A 20,855-nucleotide genomic window follows, 5' to 3' on the forward strand; every position below is an offset into this window, starting at 1 on the left:
CTTATATGACACACAGAGCATGTTTATGAATACATGAATATGATGATCGAAGAATGTCATAAAATGCATATATGCCTAAGACAATGGATTTTCATATGTACAGGCCCTTAAATGATAAAAATTTCATCATCCATGAATGTGTATGTAAGGAATGTAATGTTATATTGCAAGGATAATGGCATATGAAATGCAATGCATGTTTTATAAAACCCTACCATTCATGAATCCTTGTGCATGAAATGCAATGACATACTTACATGAGTGATGAGATGTAATTTTATGACTAATGCAATATACTTATAAAGAATGCACGAACCTATCATGTGCATGAGATATGTCTACTTGAAACACAATGCATCGGTTGTGCTAGCCTAATGAGATTGACACCACCTTAAAATATGTAATGAGATGGAGTGCATGCATTGCCTATTAAGATGTGCGTATGAGGCATACGCGTGAAATGAAATGCATGTACTATCTATTAATGTGGATGGGATGGGATGAAATGCATGTATTATTTTATCATGATGTGCATCATATCAGATGCACGTATTATCTATTAAGATGCCTAAAATGTAATACATGTTCTATCTATTAAGATGCATAGGATGGGGTATATATACTATCTGATTATTTTTATTTTTTTAACATGATAAAAATGCATGTACAAAATCAAATGAAAATATGAAAGATGAAACGGCATTCAAATTAAATTTTTTTTTTCATTCATTCATTTTTTAAAAAAAATGAAAAAATTCAAAAACACACATTTTTTCACACAAAATAACTAGAATTCGAAGATTTTTCTTTTTTCATTAATTTTTATCGGCCAATAAATGAAAATTTTAAGAAAAACCTTTATTTTTGAAAAAAAAATTATTTTTTTTAGTTGGATAACACTAAAAAATTTCTTCATTTTATTTTAAAACACTTATGAAAATGTAAATTTTGGATAACCACAGAATGAATGAATTAATGTCAAAAGAAAAAAAAATTTCAAGAAAATGATTTTCTTTTATTATCTATTCATTTTTTTTCAAATTTTAATGCATATTTGGGTTATTTCTATAAAAAGGTCGATAGGGCTCTACTCTAGGCAAGCTTCCTATGGCTCGCAATATGCTAGGTCATGATTTACTTATCTAAAGGTTCTCAAATCAAACTTACATCATCATCTATTACAGACTAATAAGGCATACCAATCCTTACTCATTATAGGCTACAAACAGAAATGGTTCAATCTGAGTAAAAATGTTTCGCTAGCAAATGCAGAGATTATTATTTTACGAGAGTGTAACTATTTTATTTCCTTATAATAAGGACAAAGCCTAAGTTTAGAGCTCATGCATGTAAATGAATATGCAAAGGTGTGCAAAGTGACTTATTAAACAAAATAACATAAATAAACCATAAACACAAAATTAAAACAAAGTAATAATAACATATAATTTATTTTATTTATTAACTTTTTTTTAAAAAAATAAAATAAAGGAAATTAAATTAAATATCCAATCAAACCAATTAAATCCAACCATTGTTAATAGCGAATAATTTAACATTTTTGGCTTGATTCTCAAAAAGTCCCCAGTGGATTCACCAAATTATCATAACATATCGGTCTGAAAACTCAATCACTAGATGAAAAATAAAAAATTCATGAAAAAAATGAGGGGAGTCCCACCAATCTAGATTACGGGTCGGGTTGACTCATAAGTTTTTTTTTTTTACTATAAAATCTTAAGTTTTTTTTTCTATTTCATAAAACCATTTCCTCATAAAAAAAATTCACTCTTTTTTCATTCAAAATAACCAACAATCCAAAATCCGACGTACACTACCATCGTCATGCTCCACCACTAGTCGATCTTCTTTCAAGCCCAAATTTCACCTAAAGCTTATTTTCTTCAACCTTTTCACAGATCCAACCTTCATTTTTTACAAAACGGCCTCAAAACCTCATATCTAAGCCAAAAGCCAAAAATTTTCAACCTTTCAAAGTCACAACCCCACCATCAAATCTTTCTGGTTTTTTTATATGTTGTTCTCATCCCTATGTTTTTCTTTTTCACCATTTGGATCACCCAAAAGATTTATGCCATTCACTCTTTATTTATTTATTTATATTTTTTTAAGAGACTAACTTTTTCTTTTTTTTTATACAGCATCATCGTTCATGCCTTTCCTCTGCCAAACCTAAAGCCTCCACTCCATTGTCAATCCTCAAAGTCACCTTCAATGTCACCGTCCTTGGTTGTTATGTTATGGTTAATTTGCTTTGTGATTTTTTTTTTTTTTTATGTTGGATGGTATGGGTGCTGGTGGTCATAGTGATAAAGCATGCATGGGGACTGTGTGTGTGGTGTCGGTATGGTGCTCAATCGAAGGAAAAGTTTGGAGCAAAGGCTAATGTGGGGTTGACGTTGGGGTTTGGGACAGTGCTGTGAAAGGGCTTGTGCTGCCAAAACTAGTTTGAGGCATGCGAGGGTCATGGCAATCTAGTAGCTGAGGCTCTTGTTATTGGGGTATGGGTCGATGAGGTACGATGTCGGGATGGTGAAAATCAAACTCTGTGTGTGTGTGTGCAGGCTATTGTGGCAAGAATGTGAGGGCACTACAAGAAAATAAAAAATTAGTGACAATTTTTTATCGGCATTTCACTTAAAAACATTGCTAACTTTCATGTTTTAAGAAAGCTCATGGCATTTATTATCAAAACATCATTAAATATTCAATTAGTTGCATTTGTATTTGTAAACACCACCGAATACAAAAATTAGCAATCTTTAACCACTAAAATGCCATAAATAAAATTAAAAAATTAAGTAAATTTAAATATAATTTTTTAGTAGCTTTTTTAAAATAAACACAACTAAAAAGAAAAGTCAGTGGTAATATTTATATGAATGCCATAAAAAAAAAAAAAACCCATCCCATTTTGTTTTGTGGGCATGATTTTCTTTCCTTTCCCAGGTTTTTTTTTTCTCTTCAAACCCAGGCTGTTTCCTTTTCCAGTTTGTCTTCTCTTCAAACTCAAGCTGTCGTTCATCTGTCACCATTTAGTTTTTTTTTTCTTTCATGCTTTGTTCAAACTGTGTTTATCTATAGTTCAAGCTTCGTTTTTTATTCAAAGTTCTCTACATTTCCATTCCTCTAGGTACTTTTCAAGATTTTATCTATTCAAAACTCCATTTTCTTTTCAATTTTTAGTTTGAAATTTTTCTCTGAAACTCACTTTCCTTAAAAACCCATTTGGAACCCATTTTCTCTTTCCCTTTCATGTTCAATGTAGGAATTTCTTCATTAAAAGCATTTTCTAACAATCTTTTTCTTTTCTCCTTGTTGTTTGGAATTTTTAGGATTGAAAATGCTATAATCCATTACCTAAATTGCAAATATATGGGAGGTGATTCTTTTGGAAGCACTTGAGCAAGGTTTTGTTCTATTATTGACTATTCATATGAATTTCAAGGCTTTTAACTTTCAACCTACGTCTTGTTGCTCGTTGGTTTGGGGAAACACCAAATGCCATAGACAGAGAAAACATTCTGAGTGGTACTTTGATGATAAAATTTCTTTTAAGTTGTCTAAATTCAACATGGTGTTTTATTGTTGTATTGGCTAATTGCAATGTCCTTAGGTAGTTGACCCTTCCATTATTCCTAAATTGTCCTAATCATCTCCACATTGGCTTAGATGTTGTTTGATCCATTAAACCCTTAAGAATATTTAGCTTGCTATTATGCTCTCAATGGTTTAAGATTGATGCCACTTAAAGCACTAAGTACTTGTAATGTAAGTTGATTTGTTTTCCATGTTCTTAGGTGTATATTAAATGGAATGAATTACTTATTTATCTTTTTTATCGTTACTAATTGATAACACTTTACAGTAGCTGCTCAGATCATGTTTTTGTATGGCTTAATGGTTTTAAATCCTTTTATATTGTATCCATGAAGTAGTTTATGGATCAACTTTATATTCAACTGAAAAAGTTTGAAGCTTCTGGATTTCATCGAATCACTTGATTTGTCTGTAAGTGGTTATGTACAAATTTGAGCTTACCTTGTAAAAGTAGGTATTTAGTCTTATAGGAACTGAATTTTACCCTCACTTTAACATCTTGGTTCCATTTGTTACTAGCCTATTGAGTTGAGTTGCTTGAATGTTTTTATCAAAATTAAAGTAAGGGAATCTATCAAAGTTCACTCAATTCCTGTTTTGACTCATATAGTCATTTGATTGATTTTTTTTAATTTTAACGCTTACAATGAAGTTTATACTCCCAGTCCTTGTTTCCTTTTTTTTTTTCTATTACTTCTTTCCTAGTTTTCCTATATATTGGTTTTTCCTTGGTTTAGTGGATTCTCATATACTTTTTGGTTGGGAAATAATTATGTTAGGTGTTAAATCATATAAGCCAAGGGTTTATATGTCTACACAACTTTGAGTCTTTAACCTTCAATTGATTTTAATACTTAAATGTAATTTATTTTACTTATAGGCATAAACTAGTCTTGGTTTCATTTCAAATTTAAAAAAGCCTTGATTTGATTGTACAATACAGATTCCCAATAGTACTGAGGGAAAACAAAAAATTTTTGCTAGATTGACAATTGGGAAGTCAAAATTTTTTACTAACTTTTTTATTAATCAAGTTCCCATTATCTCCTATTAATTTATCATTATTTAGCTTTGCATCATGTCCCATGTTAATTGTTTCTTTGGCAAGTTGCAAGTAGTGAAATACCTTATGCTTACAATGTGAGGCCAAATACTTTAGATTTCATACAGTTAGTGTGACTTTCTGAGATAGTAAGTTTTTCAAAGTTATTGGCTTTACCCCACTATTCTAGATTCTCTTTTAAGTTTGGTTATGAATTTATTCCTTTTAAGATTTTAGTCATTAGACTTTATAATCCTTATTTCTTTTGTGCTACTATGTAAAAATATTATTTAATATTTATGAATCCTTATGTCATGATTTATATCGCTATAGCAATCTTTATGTGGCTTTAAATTGTGCAGATCCTATAACTGACAAAGGGCTTAAATACAAAGTTCTTTGCCTTATAAGTCAATCGAAATAACTATTTGCTTTGTAATCTAAATTAGTTGGTTAAATAGAAATCTAACAAAAGAGATTTCAAATCAAAATTGTAATGTTGAAATCTTTGAGATAATCGGTGTTTCTATGTTTCTCAGTGGAAAAGAATCATTATAAGATATTTTATCTCTTAGTTGGATTTTGTTCAAAGGTGTCTTTTAATTGTTTCACTACAATTTTTGCACATAAATAATGGTGCTATGGAACTAGGTTCATCTATCATGGGTGTTCAGCAAGAGGGAAAAAAGATAGGTATTCAACATCCATGAAGCAAGACTACACTGAGATGACTACTACTGTAAGTGAATAAGAACTTGAACATTTAATTGTTCATGGATATATGATGGAATATAATTGCACGTGCCTTAAAATGATAGACGAGATTGGGTATATCTGGTGCTTAAAGTGATGTGGTTGTCCCGGGGAGTGGTGGAGACCAGGGCTGGTTCTTAAGTGTATGGTATGGGTGAGGGGTTGGTGGATATGGCATGATTTTGAGGTCGGTAAAAATGAGTATTGGTACCTAGTGCGAGGCTGAGGGTGCAAATGGGTGCTCGACGATTGGGTCTTAAAATGAAGGGTACTAATGGGTGTGGGGTTAAGTTTGAAGGTGAATAGGTACCAGGGCTGGTTATTTAGTGAGGTTCTCTATGGTTGAAGGCTAAGGGAAATAGGCTAGGTGAATGGGGCTTCGTGGGAGTATTTTAGGGCCTTTTGAATAAAGATCTTTTTTTTATTTAAAATTATTGTTTCCTTTGATTTTTAATCTGGCATTTCATAATCAATCCAAAACTTTTAGAATCATAAAGTAATGGAGTGCAGGGTAGTGGTGGAATAAGGATTGAAGAGTGTGTGATGCTAGCTTGGTGTGCATAGGTAGTGGTTGGTGCACTGTGGAGAGCCCTAGGTATTTGGCTTGTTGTGACGGCAACCACTTCTTCATGTTTTATTTTTTTATTTCTTGCATTTATTTTTTTTTTAGTTTTTTTTCATCTTTTAATTAATGTAATAAATAAAGAAGATAAGTATAATAAAATAAAACAATAAAATTCAGCTTTGAAATTTAATTAGAACTTAAAATTCAAATTTTGGGCCTTTATCAGGCCTTTAAGCCCAAATAGCTAGATTTTGAATTAATCTCGATTAAATCAAGTCTTAACCCAAACAAAGATAAATCGACTCGAATTAAATTAGATTAAACTTTAAATTATGCAAATCAATTTGAAAACAATTAACCTAAGACAAACCTGGACAAGTTTAATTTAATTAAATCCATTTAAGTTAACCCGAATTGAAATATTAAAATCAAATTTAAAACTTGAACAAATTCAAGTCAAGCCGGACAAAATTGGATATCTACACTCATTTCCTTTCTCATCAAGATATTGGAATTTGTTCATTTTTTTAAGATTAAATACATACCTCATTTTTTTCAAAATTAAACATATACCTTATTTTTTCAAGATTAAACATCAAGATACAAGGTAAATGCTTTTCTCTCTACAAGGAGAAGGTATTATTCCCAAGCTTTGCTGATATCTCAAATTACAGCATGTACAATACAATGAAAGTAGCAAAATTTAAAGAACAATGTTTGACTTACTGTGTTTGATAATCTACAGACCATGGGCATGGCACTAATGTTAGATAAGATAATCAATTATGTCCAGTCCATGTAGAATCAGGTTGAGGTGAGTTGAAATAAAATTTATCTTTTTTCCTTTTTCAACCAATGATTCATTCCAATAAACAATATTAATATATATGAATACATGTATGTATGTATGTACGTATGTATGTGTATATCTAGGTGTATGTGTATATGCCTATACATATGTATGCATATATGTATTGTTTAGTACTGTGGCATTGGAGGATGTCAAAAAGTTTAAGATTAGTTTCTAGATGGATTCTGATGATGATAGGGAAGAAGATAAAGATATTGATGACAAGTATTGAAATGAATAAAATAGATAGAATTTAACTTTGGTTTCCCTTTTGATGTCTCTTTGGTTGCAATTTTTGTAAATATAGTTGAGCAGCATGGTTTCTTAGACGAAAATGAAATCAAGTTTGAATTGAGTTTCGCTAGGTTTTTTGAAACTTAAAATAATTTTTAGGAAAGTTAAAAAATTGTTGTAACCTAAGCTGCTATATGCTTTGCCAAAAACTTAAACCAAATAAAACTTAAAAGAATTAAAGACCTTCATTGGGTTTTTTGAGCTTCCATTGACTATTAATAAGTTGGCTAAATACTCAATTTGGAATTAAATGTTTGGGTGGTTGTTCAATTTGGGATTAAATGTTTTAATTTGTACAAATAAAAATTAAACATTATCAACTTGTAATAATAATGTAGATTTGTTTCAATGAAAACTGTGCCATGAATGATACGCACAACAATAACGTGTGAAAAAATTAAAAGTTAACTGACCTGGCACTTTAATGCTGATTTAGATCTTTTTTAGTATTCAGTTAAAAAATTATCAAATCAAAATTTACTAACCAAAAAAAAAAAAAAAGAAATAAACCCTTCTCCACTCTCATTTTTTACTTCTGTAATTCACATTATGACTGCAAGAGATGTTTCTCTCATACCTATCAACCTCTCATTTTCCTTTATTCTCAATTTTTTCTCGAAATAAACCTTCTTACCCTTAACAATTTTACCCAATTAAACAAATAAATTCCAAAAATTTCAAAATTTTTCTTTGCTTTATTTCTTTGCAAACATCAAATTAACCAATTGAGTTACCCATGAAAAACTCAGTTTCTTTCTCGATTTTGTGATGTTTTCTCACTTGAACCCTTCATTTTTGTGTTTTGTGTAGTACCCACTTCTTAAAGGTTTCTTGATTGTGTTTTTTTTTTTTTTTTTTTCTGACCTTTATTTTTGGAATCTCCTTTTAGGTTTTTTGGTTTCAATTTTCAATTTATGGGTGTTCTTTATTTTTATCAATTTGGTAATTTTTATTTATTTTAGTTTAGTTTAAGTGTTTTAAAGGTATTAACTTCAAAGATTTTTAAGAAAGCTTAAAACTTTTTTACTCATTGTGATTTTTTTAGGAATACTTTGTGATTTTTATGTTTGATTGATGGGTATTTCTTGTTTTGTGTTAAATTTAAAATTTTATTCCTCTTTGATGAGTTTTCTAGTAGTAGTTGCTTGAAGATTTTCTGTGGTATTTTCATATATTTTGACAAGAATGTAGAAATGTGAGGGGAAAGAATGTATTCTAGGAAGAATGTTTGGTTGCTAGGAAACTCAGAAAGAAATTAAATGAATTTTTATAATTTTTCTTAAATCTTTTACACATAATCATCTTACTTGTCAACTTATTTCGTAAAAATATTAGCCATTTGACAAAATTAATGGAGCATGTTATACACTCGTCAAACTTCATCCATCCGTGTCTTTAATTGTTATATTCGAATATATTTTATTATTATTTGTTTAAATTAAAACTCTTAATTTTGAATTGAACAATTATTCAAATGTTTAATCTCAAATTGAGTATTTAATGTAATAAATTTTTTTATGGTTAAATTATTAAAAAATTATTGTAACAAACCGTGCGAAGTTAAGTTTTGCACAACTAGTATAGGTAATAGGAAAGATCTTTTATTCTTATTGGAAAAAAACTTTTAAAGGAGAAGATTCTCAAAGCGGAAGAATTACAACCAATGCTGCTACAAATTTAACCAAATAAAGATTAGGCTAAAATTATTAAATATAAGGGCATGTGAAGAACAAATTGGAGAAAAGGCATCCTTAATATAAGTAGCGAGCTCCCAGTTATTTCAGCTTTGCAAATAGCTTTGGGGCAACCTGCATTCACAATTACAATAAGTTTAAGAAGAAGAGCAACCAAAATAAAGCATACATTGTTAATAGTTAGTAACAATGGTATGAGACAATTTACGCATTTATCAACACAAGCCATGTAGTCAAAGTATTGTCCAGTGCAGTGCTTGATTCCTGTATCATCACCTGAAATCCTCTTCATACATTCCTGCAATAAATAAAAATAAACTTACATTTATAAAGTTTTTTCTTTTCTCTTTTTAGCGTTGATTTCGGGGAAAACACAAGAACTCTGAAGTCCATTTCAGTAATTACCAAACAAAAACCACTAACTTTTAATGACAAATTTTAATTCAAAGATTAAAAAAAAAAAAAAAAACAAAAGTTTGGTTATAGGGAAATCTGATTCTGAACAAATTCTATATTTCTATTACATATGGATGACATAAAATTTAACCAACATAAAACCATTCACAGCAAATAGCCACCTTAATATGATTTGATGATTTTTTTTTTCTTTTGGATAATTGAGTCAAGGGAGGAGAGATTCAAGCTATTTTTACTTTGCCAACTTTTTTATAAAAACATGTTAATTTGTGGAGCTATGAGACATGTTCAGTTGTCTTTGTATAAGAAAAATTATTTGATCATCGATAATGGAGTTTTTAAATGTGATAAATAAAATTAACTAAAAAACACATATATCTTAAGATGCATTAAAAAATAATTAAAAAAAAGTAAAATATTTGTTAGTTTTTTTTATCGCTTGTGAAATTAAAAAAAAATTAATAATATATCAAAAATAAACTTTTTATATAATTAGCAGGTAAAGTGGAAAGATAAAAGAAAATGAACATGCAATTATAAGTGAGAAAATGCTTCACCGCATAATCATGCATAGGCTTTGCACAATCGGATTTGCAAATATCCTCAAGATATTTCTTTTGATCCACTGGCCCCTCATCAGCCCTGCACCACTTATCAAGTTAAGAAATATTTTGCCAACACAATCTAAAATCATGAAGAAACCGTATTTCAGCAATACATTATAAGTAGTTATGTCATCTTTGACTCAAGCCTAGTCGACTATTCTTATATATTTAAGATCACCAACATTAACAAAGCAATCCTAATCAGAAGCATTCAAGATTATTCCCAAATTTCATAATAATAAAAATTAAAAAAAAAAAAAAACAACTCACATATTAGGGTAATTTCTTTAGCACCCTCAATGCCAAGGTTGCCCTCTTCGTTTGTTTACAGCACAAGGAATAACGTCATCGATAAAAATGCAAGAAAACATGGGAAAACAAGTTTTTTTCATGATGATGATAAAATCTAATAAAAAATACTCACAAAGACTGGGAAATTTAACTGATCTAGTGTAGCAAATAAAGAAAAAAAATGTGAAGATCGAAAAAGGAATGTTACCTTTGTGCGGAGATACAGAAGCCAGGGTGGCTTAGGTTTGTTTGTTAGCTTTTTTCTAGGAAAATGCAAATGAAAAGATTTGTGCTGACCTTACCCGCCTGCACTAAATAACACCAACAACCCAAGAATCTCTCTTACTAATAAGTATTAGAATTTAAATTTTAAATTTATTAAAATCAACCAAGTTATATCCTGTGTTTGACTTCTAAATGGTTTGGTTATATCCATATTGATATTATATTATACACTATCTGTTTATTTTAAATAATAATTGCTTAAAAATAAATCAAATGATTATTTTTTTTACTTTCTAGCAACTTTTAAATAAATTAAAAACTTGTAGCAATTCTCCAGGTTAGATGCGTTAATTCGGCTAGTTATTCTCACTCTCTTGCCAAAAGTTTTTCTTGTAGTTTCTTTGATTGGATACTTTGGTGCTAGTAGTCTGGCCCCAAGTGCTGCGTTTCACACTATTATTGATCCAACAAAGCAGATCCGGGGTGACATGTTGAGATAGCCCTATTAACAGACTTGAAAAAAAAGAAAAAAGCGTACCTCCAGTACAATGATCCTGAAAATTGCACACTGACTCTGCCAATTTGATCATCTCTGAGCTGCAGAGCTCAGATCAATTAATAACCATGAAATGAAGTATAATCTATAGTTAAAACCAATTTCTTTCTTTCAGCCCCAGCACTGGTCATCGTAAGTAGTCGCTCTTGCCTAATAATATATAGCATTTCACGTCCAAATGGTCTACATTATCAACTTAGGCAAACAATGAAATTGGTCGGTCCATTATCCCTTTCTGTCAAGAGGATGAGCTTGAAACAGTAGATCATACACGTATATCAACAAAGTCTATTTTGTAATGATAGAAAAAAGTGCAAATATTCCACAGTTCCCTCAATATTTAACAATAATCTTTTAGAGGGTTCAACGATACAGCAACAGCAGCTTAGTAGTAAATTTGACAAAAGGTGATTCCTTCCCAGAAAGTGTGCTAGGAACTTCATTCTCCCAATCAAGCAGTCCGTAGAGGTGGAGAAACCAGTATGACTCCATCCCCTCTAACAAAGAGAAATGGAACCGTGCGCTTTGTAGTCTGAAACAGGGGGAAAATAGGGTAATCATCGAAAAACATGAAACAACAAACTCTAAATTTCTTTTTTTTTATCCAATCAGATATTCATTTCACTTGAAAATCTTAAGCTCAATAGAGAAGTTAATGTTTGCTTCAGCTGCAAATCCAGATGTTTGCAATACCAAGAAAAAATGAGTTAATTCTATTCATCGCTGGACAAAAACTTTTAAATGTGTTCCTTCCTGCATTAGTATCCTATTAAGGAATCATAGTCAAAACTAATTACAACAAGCCAGTATGAGTGAGAAGGAAGAGCTTTTCCTCTAATGAAAGTAGAAACAAGTTTTGATTAAAAGTTAAACAATTTTGTAATTCGAATGAAAAGTTAAACAGCTTTATAAATGCCAACATCTACTAAAACAAAATGCAAGCATTTTTCATGGCAAATATGGGGCTTAACTATACCAACATCAGAGCTCTTAAGTTACGAATTATCACCACAGCCAAAACTTATCAAACTCAACTATTATTGCCTGTTCAAATATTAGCTTTCAAAACAATTAATACTCATTCCAAATTTGTGGGACAGGAACAGTGAAATAATAACCTACCCGAACAATCTCTTCATAGGTTTCATCATCTATTTCAACTGTTGTAACAATCTCTTCAACATCCCCTAGAATCATATTCAAATGCTGATCATAAGCCTGCAAGCAAAATTAGAAAAGAACTAGGCATCACACTGAAGAGCTACAAGCTTCTAAATGTTATGGCCAATCTATTGGCAAGAACTAAGAATATAATTCTGCATTAATATTATTAAGCACGGCAAACTCTTTTTCAGAGAATCACAGTGATTTGTATTCATATCATTGCCTACACTTGAGATTGTAAAATGGCTCGAATTAGACATACTTTCATAATTTCTTCCCAAGAATTAAACTCATTTGCAATACCACGGTATATAGACTCTAAAATAATATCATAACAATGAATGGCCATGAGCTCCAGTGAACCAGTGAAAGGATGTTATCAAAACTACAAAATCATGTTGTACACGTTCAGATTAGGCCAACATTCCATTTTATCCAACCCCCAATATGACTAGCCGTCTACACAAACACTATAAGGGAAGATATAAACACATAGACTTCCGTGAAAGGAGAGAGGAAGGAAATATAAAGGAAAATGAAGTTGGAGTTGACCAACATGATAACTCCATTTAAATTTTTAAAAACACACTGATTTGATACAACAGACAGCAGCTTAAAATGGTATGACCAACAGATATCAGGTACCAATTCAAACAAACAAAGACGGACTTACATGGCAGAAGAATCAAGCGATAAAAAAGACTAGAATATAACTTAGATTACCGGTATCATGTGTCATAAATAAGCTTTTAGTCTTTTACATTTAACAAGTATCGAATAAATTGACTAACATGCCTAACAAAACAATAATTTCATTTCAAGCTGTCCATAATAAGAAAAGGAAAGATTCAAAATATTTACTCAGTACCCAAAAATATGCATCATTGCAGCATATAAATTGGACAAGACAGTCAAGGAATTTGGGGAAAAAAGACACCCAATATTTTGATTCAGACTGTTTAGACTTTAAACATTTTTCAAGTATAGTCATGCAATTGACAGCATTTCATAAACAATGAACACAAACATTGCAATATCCTCAAGGGCTAACTGATACAAGCTAAATCAACAGACCCCAAAAGAACCCTAGAGTTTAAAGGAATCCTAAAAAAGGATTTGAACATTAAACATTCAAAGTGGTTGAAAAGGGAACCCTAAAGTGTAAAAATGAAACGTACATGGAGCTTGCCACGGAGCTCACGGTCAGAACGGAGCTTAACGTAAATACGCTCGTCGAGACTAAGCCTTATCAGATCCAGAGGCTCCTTCACCGCGCTCTCTTCCTCGCTGGCCATTCGCTTTCTCTCGTTTGCTCCTTTCTTCCACACTACAGTAAACGAAGGGTTTTGGCTGCAAAAAATAAAATACTTCTACTTGAAAGAACTAAGGACCCGAATATATTTGGTAGAACCCGTTTTACCCGATTTAACTCTATTGTCGGTTTTCAGATTTTTCGGGTTTGGCCTTTTAGGTTCTCAAATGGGCCAAGCTCAATTTTTTACAATTTTAAGCTTAACTTTCAGTTTTTTGCATTTTGTTCCCAAAAGGGTTCAACCCTTTTGCTTTCATATAGTAAATTAAAAAAATCCAAAATTTGTTAATTTTTTCTATAAAAAAAATCACAGTTTGGGGATAAAAAAAAAAATTACATGTGTTAAATTTTAAAACACATACATATTTGATATATCTCTTAAAAGTGATTGTCATGTTAAATTTTAGATTTTTATATCTAATAAGATGTGAGGAATTGGTAAGTTTTAAATTATAATAATGTAAAATTAATAAAAATCAAATTACTTTTTTAAACAAAACTCTAAATCTCCAATTAAATAATAAACATACATGTGTGTTTCTTTTTCTTTTTTTAACTTACTATTTTTTTCATTTCATATATTATTTTTATTTTTATTTTTATTTTAAATCTTTATCTCATCTTATAATCTTTAAAAAAAATAAAATTAAAACCGCTTTATAAAATGCTTAAAAAAAACTATAATTTCTAATCTCAAAAGTTAATTTTTTTATTTTGAAAGTATATTTATTTTCTTACTTCGATAAAAAAAAATATGTTACTTAAATATTGATTTGTTTATGCTTTTCTAATTCAATTGTAAATTACCAAAAGAATAAAAATATAACAATAAAAAAAAAGTTTGAGTAATTGAAAGTCTTGTTTTTTTTTTTTTTAAGTTTAATATTGTCATAGTAATATTTTTATAATTTTATAAACATATTATTTCTATCAGTATATTTTTTTATATCTATATATGTGTGTGTGTGAAAGAAAATTTGTTTTACATTGATGCAAATTGTTTTACACTCTTTTTATTACCTTATGTAGAATTAATATTTTTACAAATCAAATGTCATATTTAACAACTTATTCATATCCATTATACATGTAAATTTTCAAGTTAATATAATATCTTCTAATTTTGATTTTTATATATGATAGAATTCATAAAATAAGTTTTATAAAAAAGATATAATATTAATTTGCCACTCTAAAGTAAATGTCAAAATCCACCACTGATCATAATTATCCATAATTATCTAAAATTATTATAAAATCTTTTGCAATAATTATAAAATATCTCTTTTATCATAATTGACCTACTATAATTAAAAGTAATCTCTTAAAAATTACTATATTATCCCTCCAATTATTTGACATGAGCCCAAAAATATAATAATACCTTTGCTCCTATGCTAAAATTACTATAATTTTTATTTTATTATAATTACGAAAATATCTTTCTTATTATAACCACATATTATGATAACCCACATACTATAACCACAAAATGACATGTGATGTTTTATTTGAAATTTATAATAATATCCTTATTAAATTACATATTAAATTTTGTCATAATATAAAATTAATTATATTTTAAATTACTAAATATCCTTATCATTGCTCATAAAAATTACATAAAACTTAACTATATATTAAATTACTATAATAAAATAAACTTATACAATATATTAAAAGTAATCTCATAGGAAAATTATTATAATGTCCCTCTAATTAATTGATTAATAATTGATAAGTGTCTAAAATTACTATGATGCCCATTCTTCCATAATTAGCCAAAATTATTATAATGTTCTCTCATCATAATTACAAAAATAACCTTCCTAACATAATTAGTCAAAAATATTATAATACTTCTCTTACAATAATTATAAAAATACTCTCCTACCATGATTAGTTACAATTATGATAATACCCTTTATATCATGATTATAGGAATGTCCCACTTACCGTAAGACAAAAATTATTATAATATTTTTATTAAATTTTAACAAGATATAAATTTAACTACATATGAAACTACCAACATACCCTTACCATTACTTCATGGAAATTACTATAATACCTCCATTAAATTACATATTAAATTAATTATATAAGATTTAACTGTATATTAAATTATTATAAATCTATATCATAGATCAAAAATAATATCATATGAAAATTACTATAAAATATATTTATTATTTATATTCAAAAAATAAATATATTTTTTATAAAAAATAATAATAAATATAATAAAATAAAATTTGACAAAACATTATCAATCTTGACATTTTCGAGGGCAAAAATCTAGTTTTTTTATTAAAATATTCTATTGTTGCCTATGCTTATAGGAGAATAAGGTTTTGAATGGATACAAGACTATTATTTGTAAATATATGTTAACAATCCATTCCAAGTAGATTTTTTTAGATAGATATCAAACTACTATTTGATCATTTAGATAGATGCAAACCATTTGAAGGTGATTTTTGACTTAATCAATCTTCTCCTCAAGTTTTTAAATGATGATTTTCATAAATTTGAGAATCAAACCACAAATTCTAAAACATTTAAAATTTATTTCTTATTTCTTTGTGAATTTGATCTAATCATAAAATATAGATATTTCAATTAAAAGAGTTATGTTTGAATTTTGTTTTTTCTAAAAATTAAATCTTCATAAATAAAAAAGAAAGAAAAAAAAAAGAGTTAGTACAATATTTTTTAAGCTATAACCATAGGAAAAGAAAGAAAGAGAGTCCATGGTTTTTTTATCCTAGGAGCTGTATCTCGTTACACCCTCAAAGGGGTTGGCTGGCGGGTGACCAAGGCCTTTGGTCCAAGTTTTGCGTATGATAAAAGCATCATAGGAAGCCATTGCTACATTTATAGCTTTTTTTTTTTTTTAATTTTATGTTTTTTAGTAGTATTTATGATTTCTACTTCTAATTTATATAAGTATTTTCATCATTTTTTTAATTTTTAAACCTCCTCATATTAAAAATAAAGGAAGCAAAAAAAAAAAAAAAATAAAGTTCCTAATATATCATCCACACATGGTAATGAGAAAAGAAACGCTTAAAGTTGTAAACGACTTGAATTTAAATAAATTATTTGTGATTATTTGTTTATTTTTAAAATTGTTTTAGATCATTCACGTTGATAGAAGATTCAGCTTGTTTAAAATGAGATATAATTAAGCTTGATTTGTTTAAGTTAAATAAATTTGTTCATAAATATTAAATAAATATATTTACAAACATATAATCGAAAGTATTCGTAAATAATTAAAATTATATGTTTATAAATAATAAATAAATTATATTTAAGCAAATTTACACACACAAACAAAAAATAATTCAACTAAAAATTTTAATAAATATATTAATAAATCAATGAAATAATAACAAAAATATAATAAAATATAAATTTATTATTATCGAACAATAAACTAGAGTTTTAAATGAGTTTTTTTTTTTTTTTATAAACATAAATAAGTTAAACAAATTAATATTCGAGATGGGCTATTTTTTATTAAATGAGCCTTAAAATTTTATTTTAAATTATCTATTTAATTTAATAAACGAATGTAAATAAATAAAAATTCAATCATTTTACAAATTATTTGTAAAAATATTCTATTTATTTCCAATCATAGAACTAGCAATAGTCTACAAATTACAATGACGACAAAAAGAAAGAAGGAAAAACTTAGTTGAGAATGGCAAAATGAATTCCTTATTTTAGTCATCCAAGTAACTAGAATGGCAAGAATTGTCTACCAAACCTAACTTATTGGCTTATTGCACAAGAGTTCATTATCTCACATAGAAACTTCTTCAACTTGACTTGAAAGAGACATACATATTTTTAATAATCTTATCAATTTTTGTTTGTTAATTTATTATACAACTTGTATAAAGTTGAGGGAAAACAGTTTAAAATTATTCTCTTGTCTTAAGAATTTACAATTTATTTTATATTCTAAAGCAAGAGGGACATTGAATTTCAAATCTCAACTTGTACACAATCCTTGCCCATTGGGCCAATATATTATTATTATTCTCCATATTTGGTGATGCCCCTAAAGAGTCCAACACACATGAATTTGCACATTCTAATCTCTAATAAAAATATATATTAAGGTTTCAATCAAGTTTACTTTTGTTACAATATATTTAATTATTTATGTTTATATTTATTATAATAATCAAATTCAAATATATACACAACATGGTCACAACTCAAATTGCTAGTCATAACAAATTCAAATATGTTTATGTTTATATCTATTACAATAATCAAATTGACCCCATTAGATTTTCCCCCATACATTGAACTTGTAATTTTTTTAAACAATTTTTTCAGTCTCATTGTTTGTTATTTTTTTAACATCTAATTCTTTTATTTTTTATATTTTAAAATTATTTTTCATGAATTTTTATTTTTTAATGTTAAAAGTTATGATACATCAATTTTATAAAAAAAATTAAATGTGGGCAGCATTATAGGATAGAGGGAGCGATACACTAAAACCAAAAGCGCTCACATATAAAATTCTTTGGCAACTAATAGAAAATTTTCTGCTTCAGTTTTCGTTTTGGGTACCTTAATGAACTCAGGCTGAGCAGAGTATTCATGATTCCAACTCCTGGATTCTGGCCTTAATTTCAGGAAAGTTTCTTTTTCCATTTTTTTTTTTTTTTTGTTTTTGGATTTCTGGGTATTAGAGATTTTGTGGAGATAAGCTAAGATTTTATCTTGTTTGGTTTATCTGTCAGATGAATATTGATGTTGGGTGGCTTTTTTCTTTACTTTTTGGGTGATTTTGAAGGTGGGTTTTATTGGATATATCAAGTTTTCTTCTTTGTGAGATTTGTTCTTAGGGGTAGAAATCTGTTAATGGATGCTTGTTTAGTTTGATGAGCTGGGTATTTTTGGATCTTCTGATTGGCTTGGTTGGTAGCTGCAAATGTCTTAAAAGTGAAAAACAGTAAATGATCATGCTTGATATTGGTTTATTTAGTGGTTGAATCACAGAAAGGAGCAAGTAATAATATTTATAGACTAGGGTTTAAGGGGAAATAAGTTGATGGAATGACATAACTGTTTGCTTGGAAGAAGTAATGGAAGGCAATTTATCACAAGGAGGAATGATTCCTGATGGGGGCTCTTATGGAGGCCTTGACTTAGAAGGATCAATGAGAGTTCATCATCATGCGCAACACCCACATAATATACATCATCATCACCACCCTAACCCTCGCCAAGGTGCTTCTGTCCATCCTTCTATTCATGAGGGTTTTCCACTTACAATGGGGACCTTGCAAAATTGTGACCAAACCATTTCAATGATAGATTACAACAAGGGGGGGAGAGGGAAAAGTTCATTGAGTGATGAGGATGAACCAAGCTTTACAGAAGAGGGTGTTGATGGTCACAATGATGGAACTAAAGGCAAGAAGGGATCTCCATGGCAGCGTGTGAAGTGGACTGATAAGATGGTGAGACTTCTAATTACGGCAGTGTCTTATATAGGAGAGGATGTAGTGGGGGAATGTGGTGGTGGGATGAGGAGGAAATTTGCAGTTTTACAGAAGAAGGGTAAGTGGAAATCAGTGTCAAAAGTCATGGCTGAGAGGGGTTATCATGTTTCACCTCAGCAGTGTGAGGATAAGTTCAATGACCTGAATAAAAGGTATAAGAAACTAAATGATATGCTCGGTAGGGGAACTTCTTGTCAGGTTGTTGAGAAACCATCACTTTTGGAAGTTATAGGTTACTTAACAGAGAAAGAAAAGGATGATGTGAGGAAAATTTTAAGCTCAAAGCATCTTTTCTATGAGGAGATGTGTTCTTATCATAATGGGAACAGATTGCATCTGCCTCCTGATCCACAATTGCAGCATTCCTTGCAATTGGCTCTTAGAAGTAGAGATGATAATGAGAATGATGATGCAGGGAGGCATCAACATGATGATCTTGATGATGATGATGATGATGATCATGATATGGAAACAGATGATCATGATGAATTTGAGGAGGATCATGCTTCACATGGGGATAAGAGGGTAATGTATGGGGTATTAGGGGGCTCTGCAAAGAGGTCAAAACAAGGCCAGGTAAATGAAGATGCTTGTTTCCGGAATCCTTTAAACTCTCAGGACTGCAACAAAAGTTCTTTTTCCTATCCACCAGTCACCCAAGCTGATATGAATCAAGTACCACCTGACAATCCAAGAGCTGCTTGGTTACAGAAGCAATGGATTGAGTCTCGCTCACTTCAGCTAGAAGAACAGAAACTACAAATTCAAGTCGAGATGCTAGAATTGGAGAAACAACGTTTCAAGTGGCAGAGATTTAGTAAGAAAAGGGATCGTGAACTTGAAAAGATGAGAATGGAAAATGAGAAGATGAAGCTTGAGAATGAGCAAATGGCATTAGAGTTGAAGCGAAAAGAACTGGCTGCTGACTAAGGCCAAGTGACTCCTAGTTCAAACTTCCTTTTCCTTTTTTTTTTTTTACAGTGGCAGGCCTGGATGCAAGATTATTTTCTTGTTGGTAAGCTGCTATGGATTTTATCCTGGAGTATTGCATATAGAATGGGCAAACTAAGTTGAAAATTATGCTGCTGCTGCTTTTGTTGTGTAAACATAGCTAGTGACAATGACAATTTGTACTATATGTTGTTTTGCCTTTTGTGATATGGAATTATCATGCTAGAAGAGTTTTGTGCCAAGTATCTCTTTCGTTTTTGTTATGTATCATTTTATAAAATTGTTAGTCATGGGTATTTTATAGAATGCTTTCTTTTTTCATGATAATGCTCAGAAGTGTGCTTTTGTTCATTTGTGGTTCCAACTCTCTGTCTCAAACTCATAAGGCTGTATGTTGGTTGATATTGATTAATTTTATTATGATTGCTATTTTTGGTATGATCTTCTTCCTACTTTTGTCTTAGGTTGTAAGTGTGTTTGGACTTTCGTGTATACTGGTGACCTCCTAGAGAATTCTCCATTGCTTAAGATGGACGTGCTGTTTAGTATTTTGGATGGTATTCTTGGAACTAACAGCTCTGGTTGTCTTCCCTCTTCAGTCTTTTGTCAGCTTGTAGGTGCCCACTAAAGTTTAGATCTTTCTAGTTGACATGTTATGCTTTCAAAAGATTCTAGTAGAGTTTAACTTATAGTTCTTTCAAGTATGTTTGATATTGACTGGTTTTCTGGCTGGACCAACTGTTTGGAACTTGCACCAAAATGATGGAAGGTTGATGCTTCTGGAGCTTCCGTATCTTTTTCCAAAAATACATAGTTTTCTTGATTGCACACAAAAGACACATCCATCCCAAATATTCAAGTGATAGAAGGTTTCCTTCTGAGGGCAATAAATGGATGCTCAAACTCTATACATATGGGGGCAAAATAGGCAGAAAATGCTTACTTGTTATACAACCACATCAAAGTTCAATAAAAAGA

The 20,855-nt window shown here is 29.7% G+C and overlaps 3 protein-coding genes across 3 annotated transcripts; 1 reads left to right on the forward strand and 2 right to left on the reverse strand.

Annotated features, from left to right (window-relative positions):
- Nucleotides 1–8,003: 8,003 nt before the first annotated feature.
- On the reverse strand, nt 8,004–11,050 carry LOC111315007 (cytochrome b-c1 complex subunit 6-1, mitochondrial-like). The gene is made up of 5 exons (XM_022916626.2): nt 10,341–11,050; nt 10,112–10,156; nt 9,794–9,878; nt 9,028–9,117; nt 8,004–8,933 (listed from the first exon to the last, which is right to left on the reverse strand). Coding segments are annotated over exons 2-5 (210 nt in total). The 5' UTR covers nt 10,114–10,156; nt 10,341–11,050; the 3' UTR covers nt 8,004–8,900.
- Nucleotides 11,051–11,191: 141 nt separating this feature from the next.
- On the reverse strand, nt 11,192–13,452 carry LOC111315709 (sm-like protein LSM3B). Its single transcript, XM_022917652.2, has 3 exons — nt 13,256–13,452; nt 12,036–12,131; nt 11,192–11,445 (listed from the first exon to the last, which is right to left on the reverse strand). The coding sequence occupies exons 1-3, from the start codon at nt 13,370–13,372 to the stop codon at nt 11,365–11,367; spliced, it is 294 nt and encodes a 97-aa protein (XP_022773387.1). The 5' UTR covers nt 13,373–13,452; the 3' UTR covers nt 11,192–11,364.
- A 4,267-nt stretch (nt 13,453–17,719) lies between these two features.
- LOC111315710 (uncharacterized) lies at nt 17,720–20,119 on the forward strand. Its single transcript, XM_089749558.1, has one exon. It carries the CDS (start codon nt 18,507–18,509, stop codon nt 19,854–19,856), a length of 1,350 nt encoding a protein of 449 aa, XP_089605684.1. The 5' UTR covers nt 17,720–18,506; the 3' UTR covers nt 19,857–20,119.
- Nucleotides 20,120–20,855: the final 736 nt, after the last annotated feature.

Source organism: Durio zibethinus, chromosome 20 (assembly GCF_047325235.1).
Source record: "Durio zibethinus cultivar Kanyao isolate XHJ-2024 chromosome 20, ASM4732523v1, whole genome shotgun sequence".
NCBI lineage: Eukaryota > Viridiplantae > Streptophyta > Magnoliopsida > Malvales > Malvaceae > Durio > Durio zibethinus.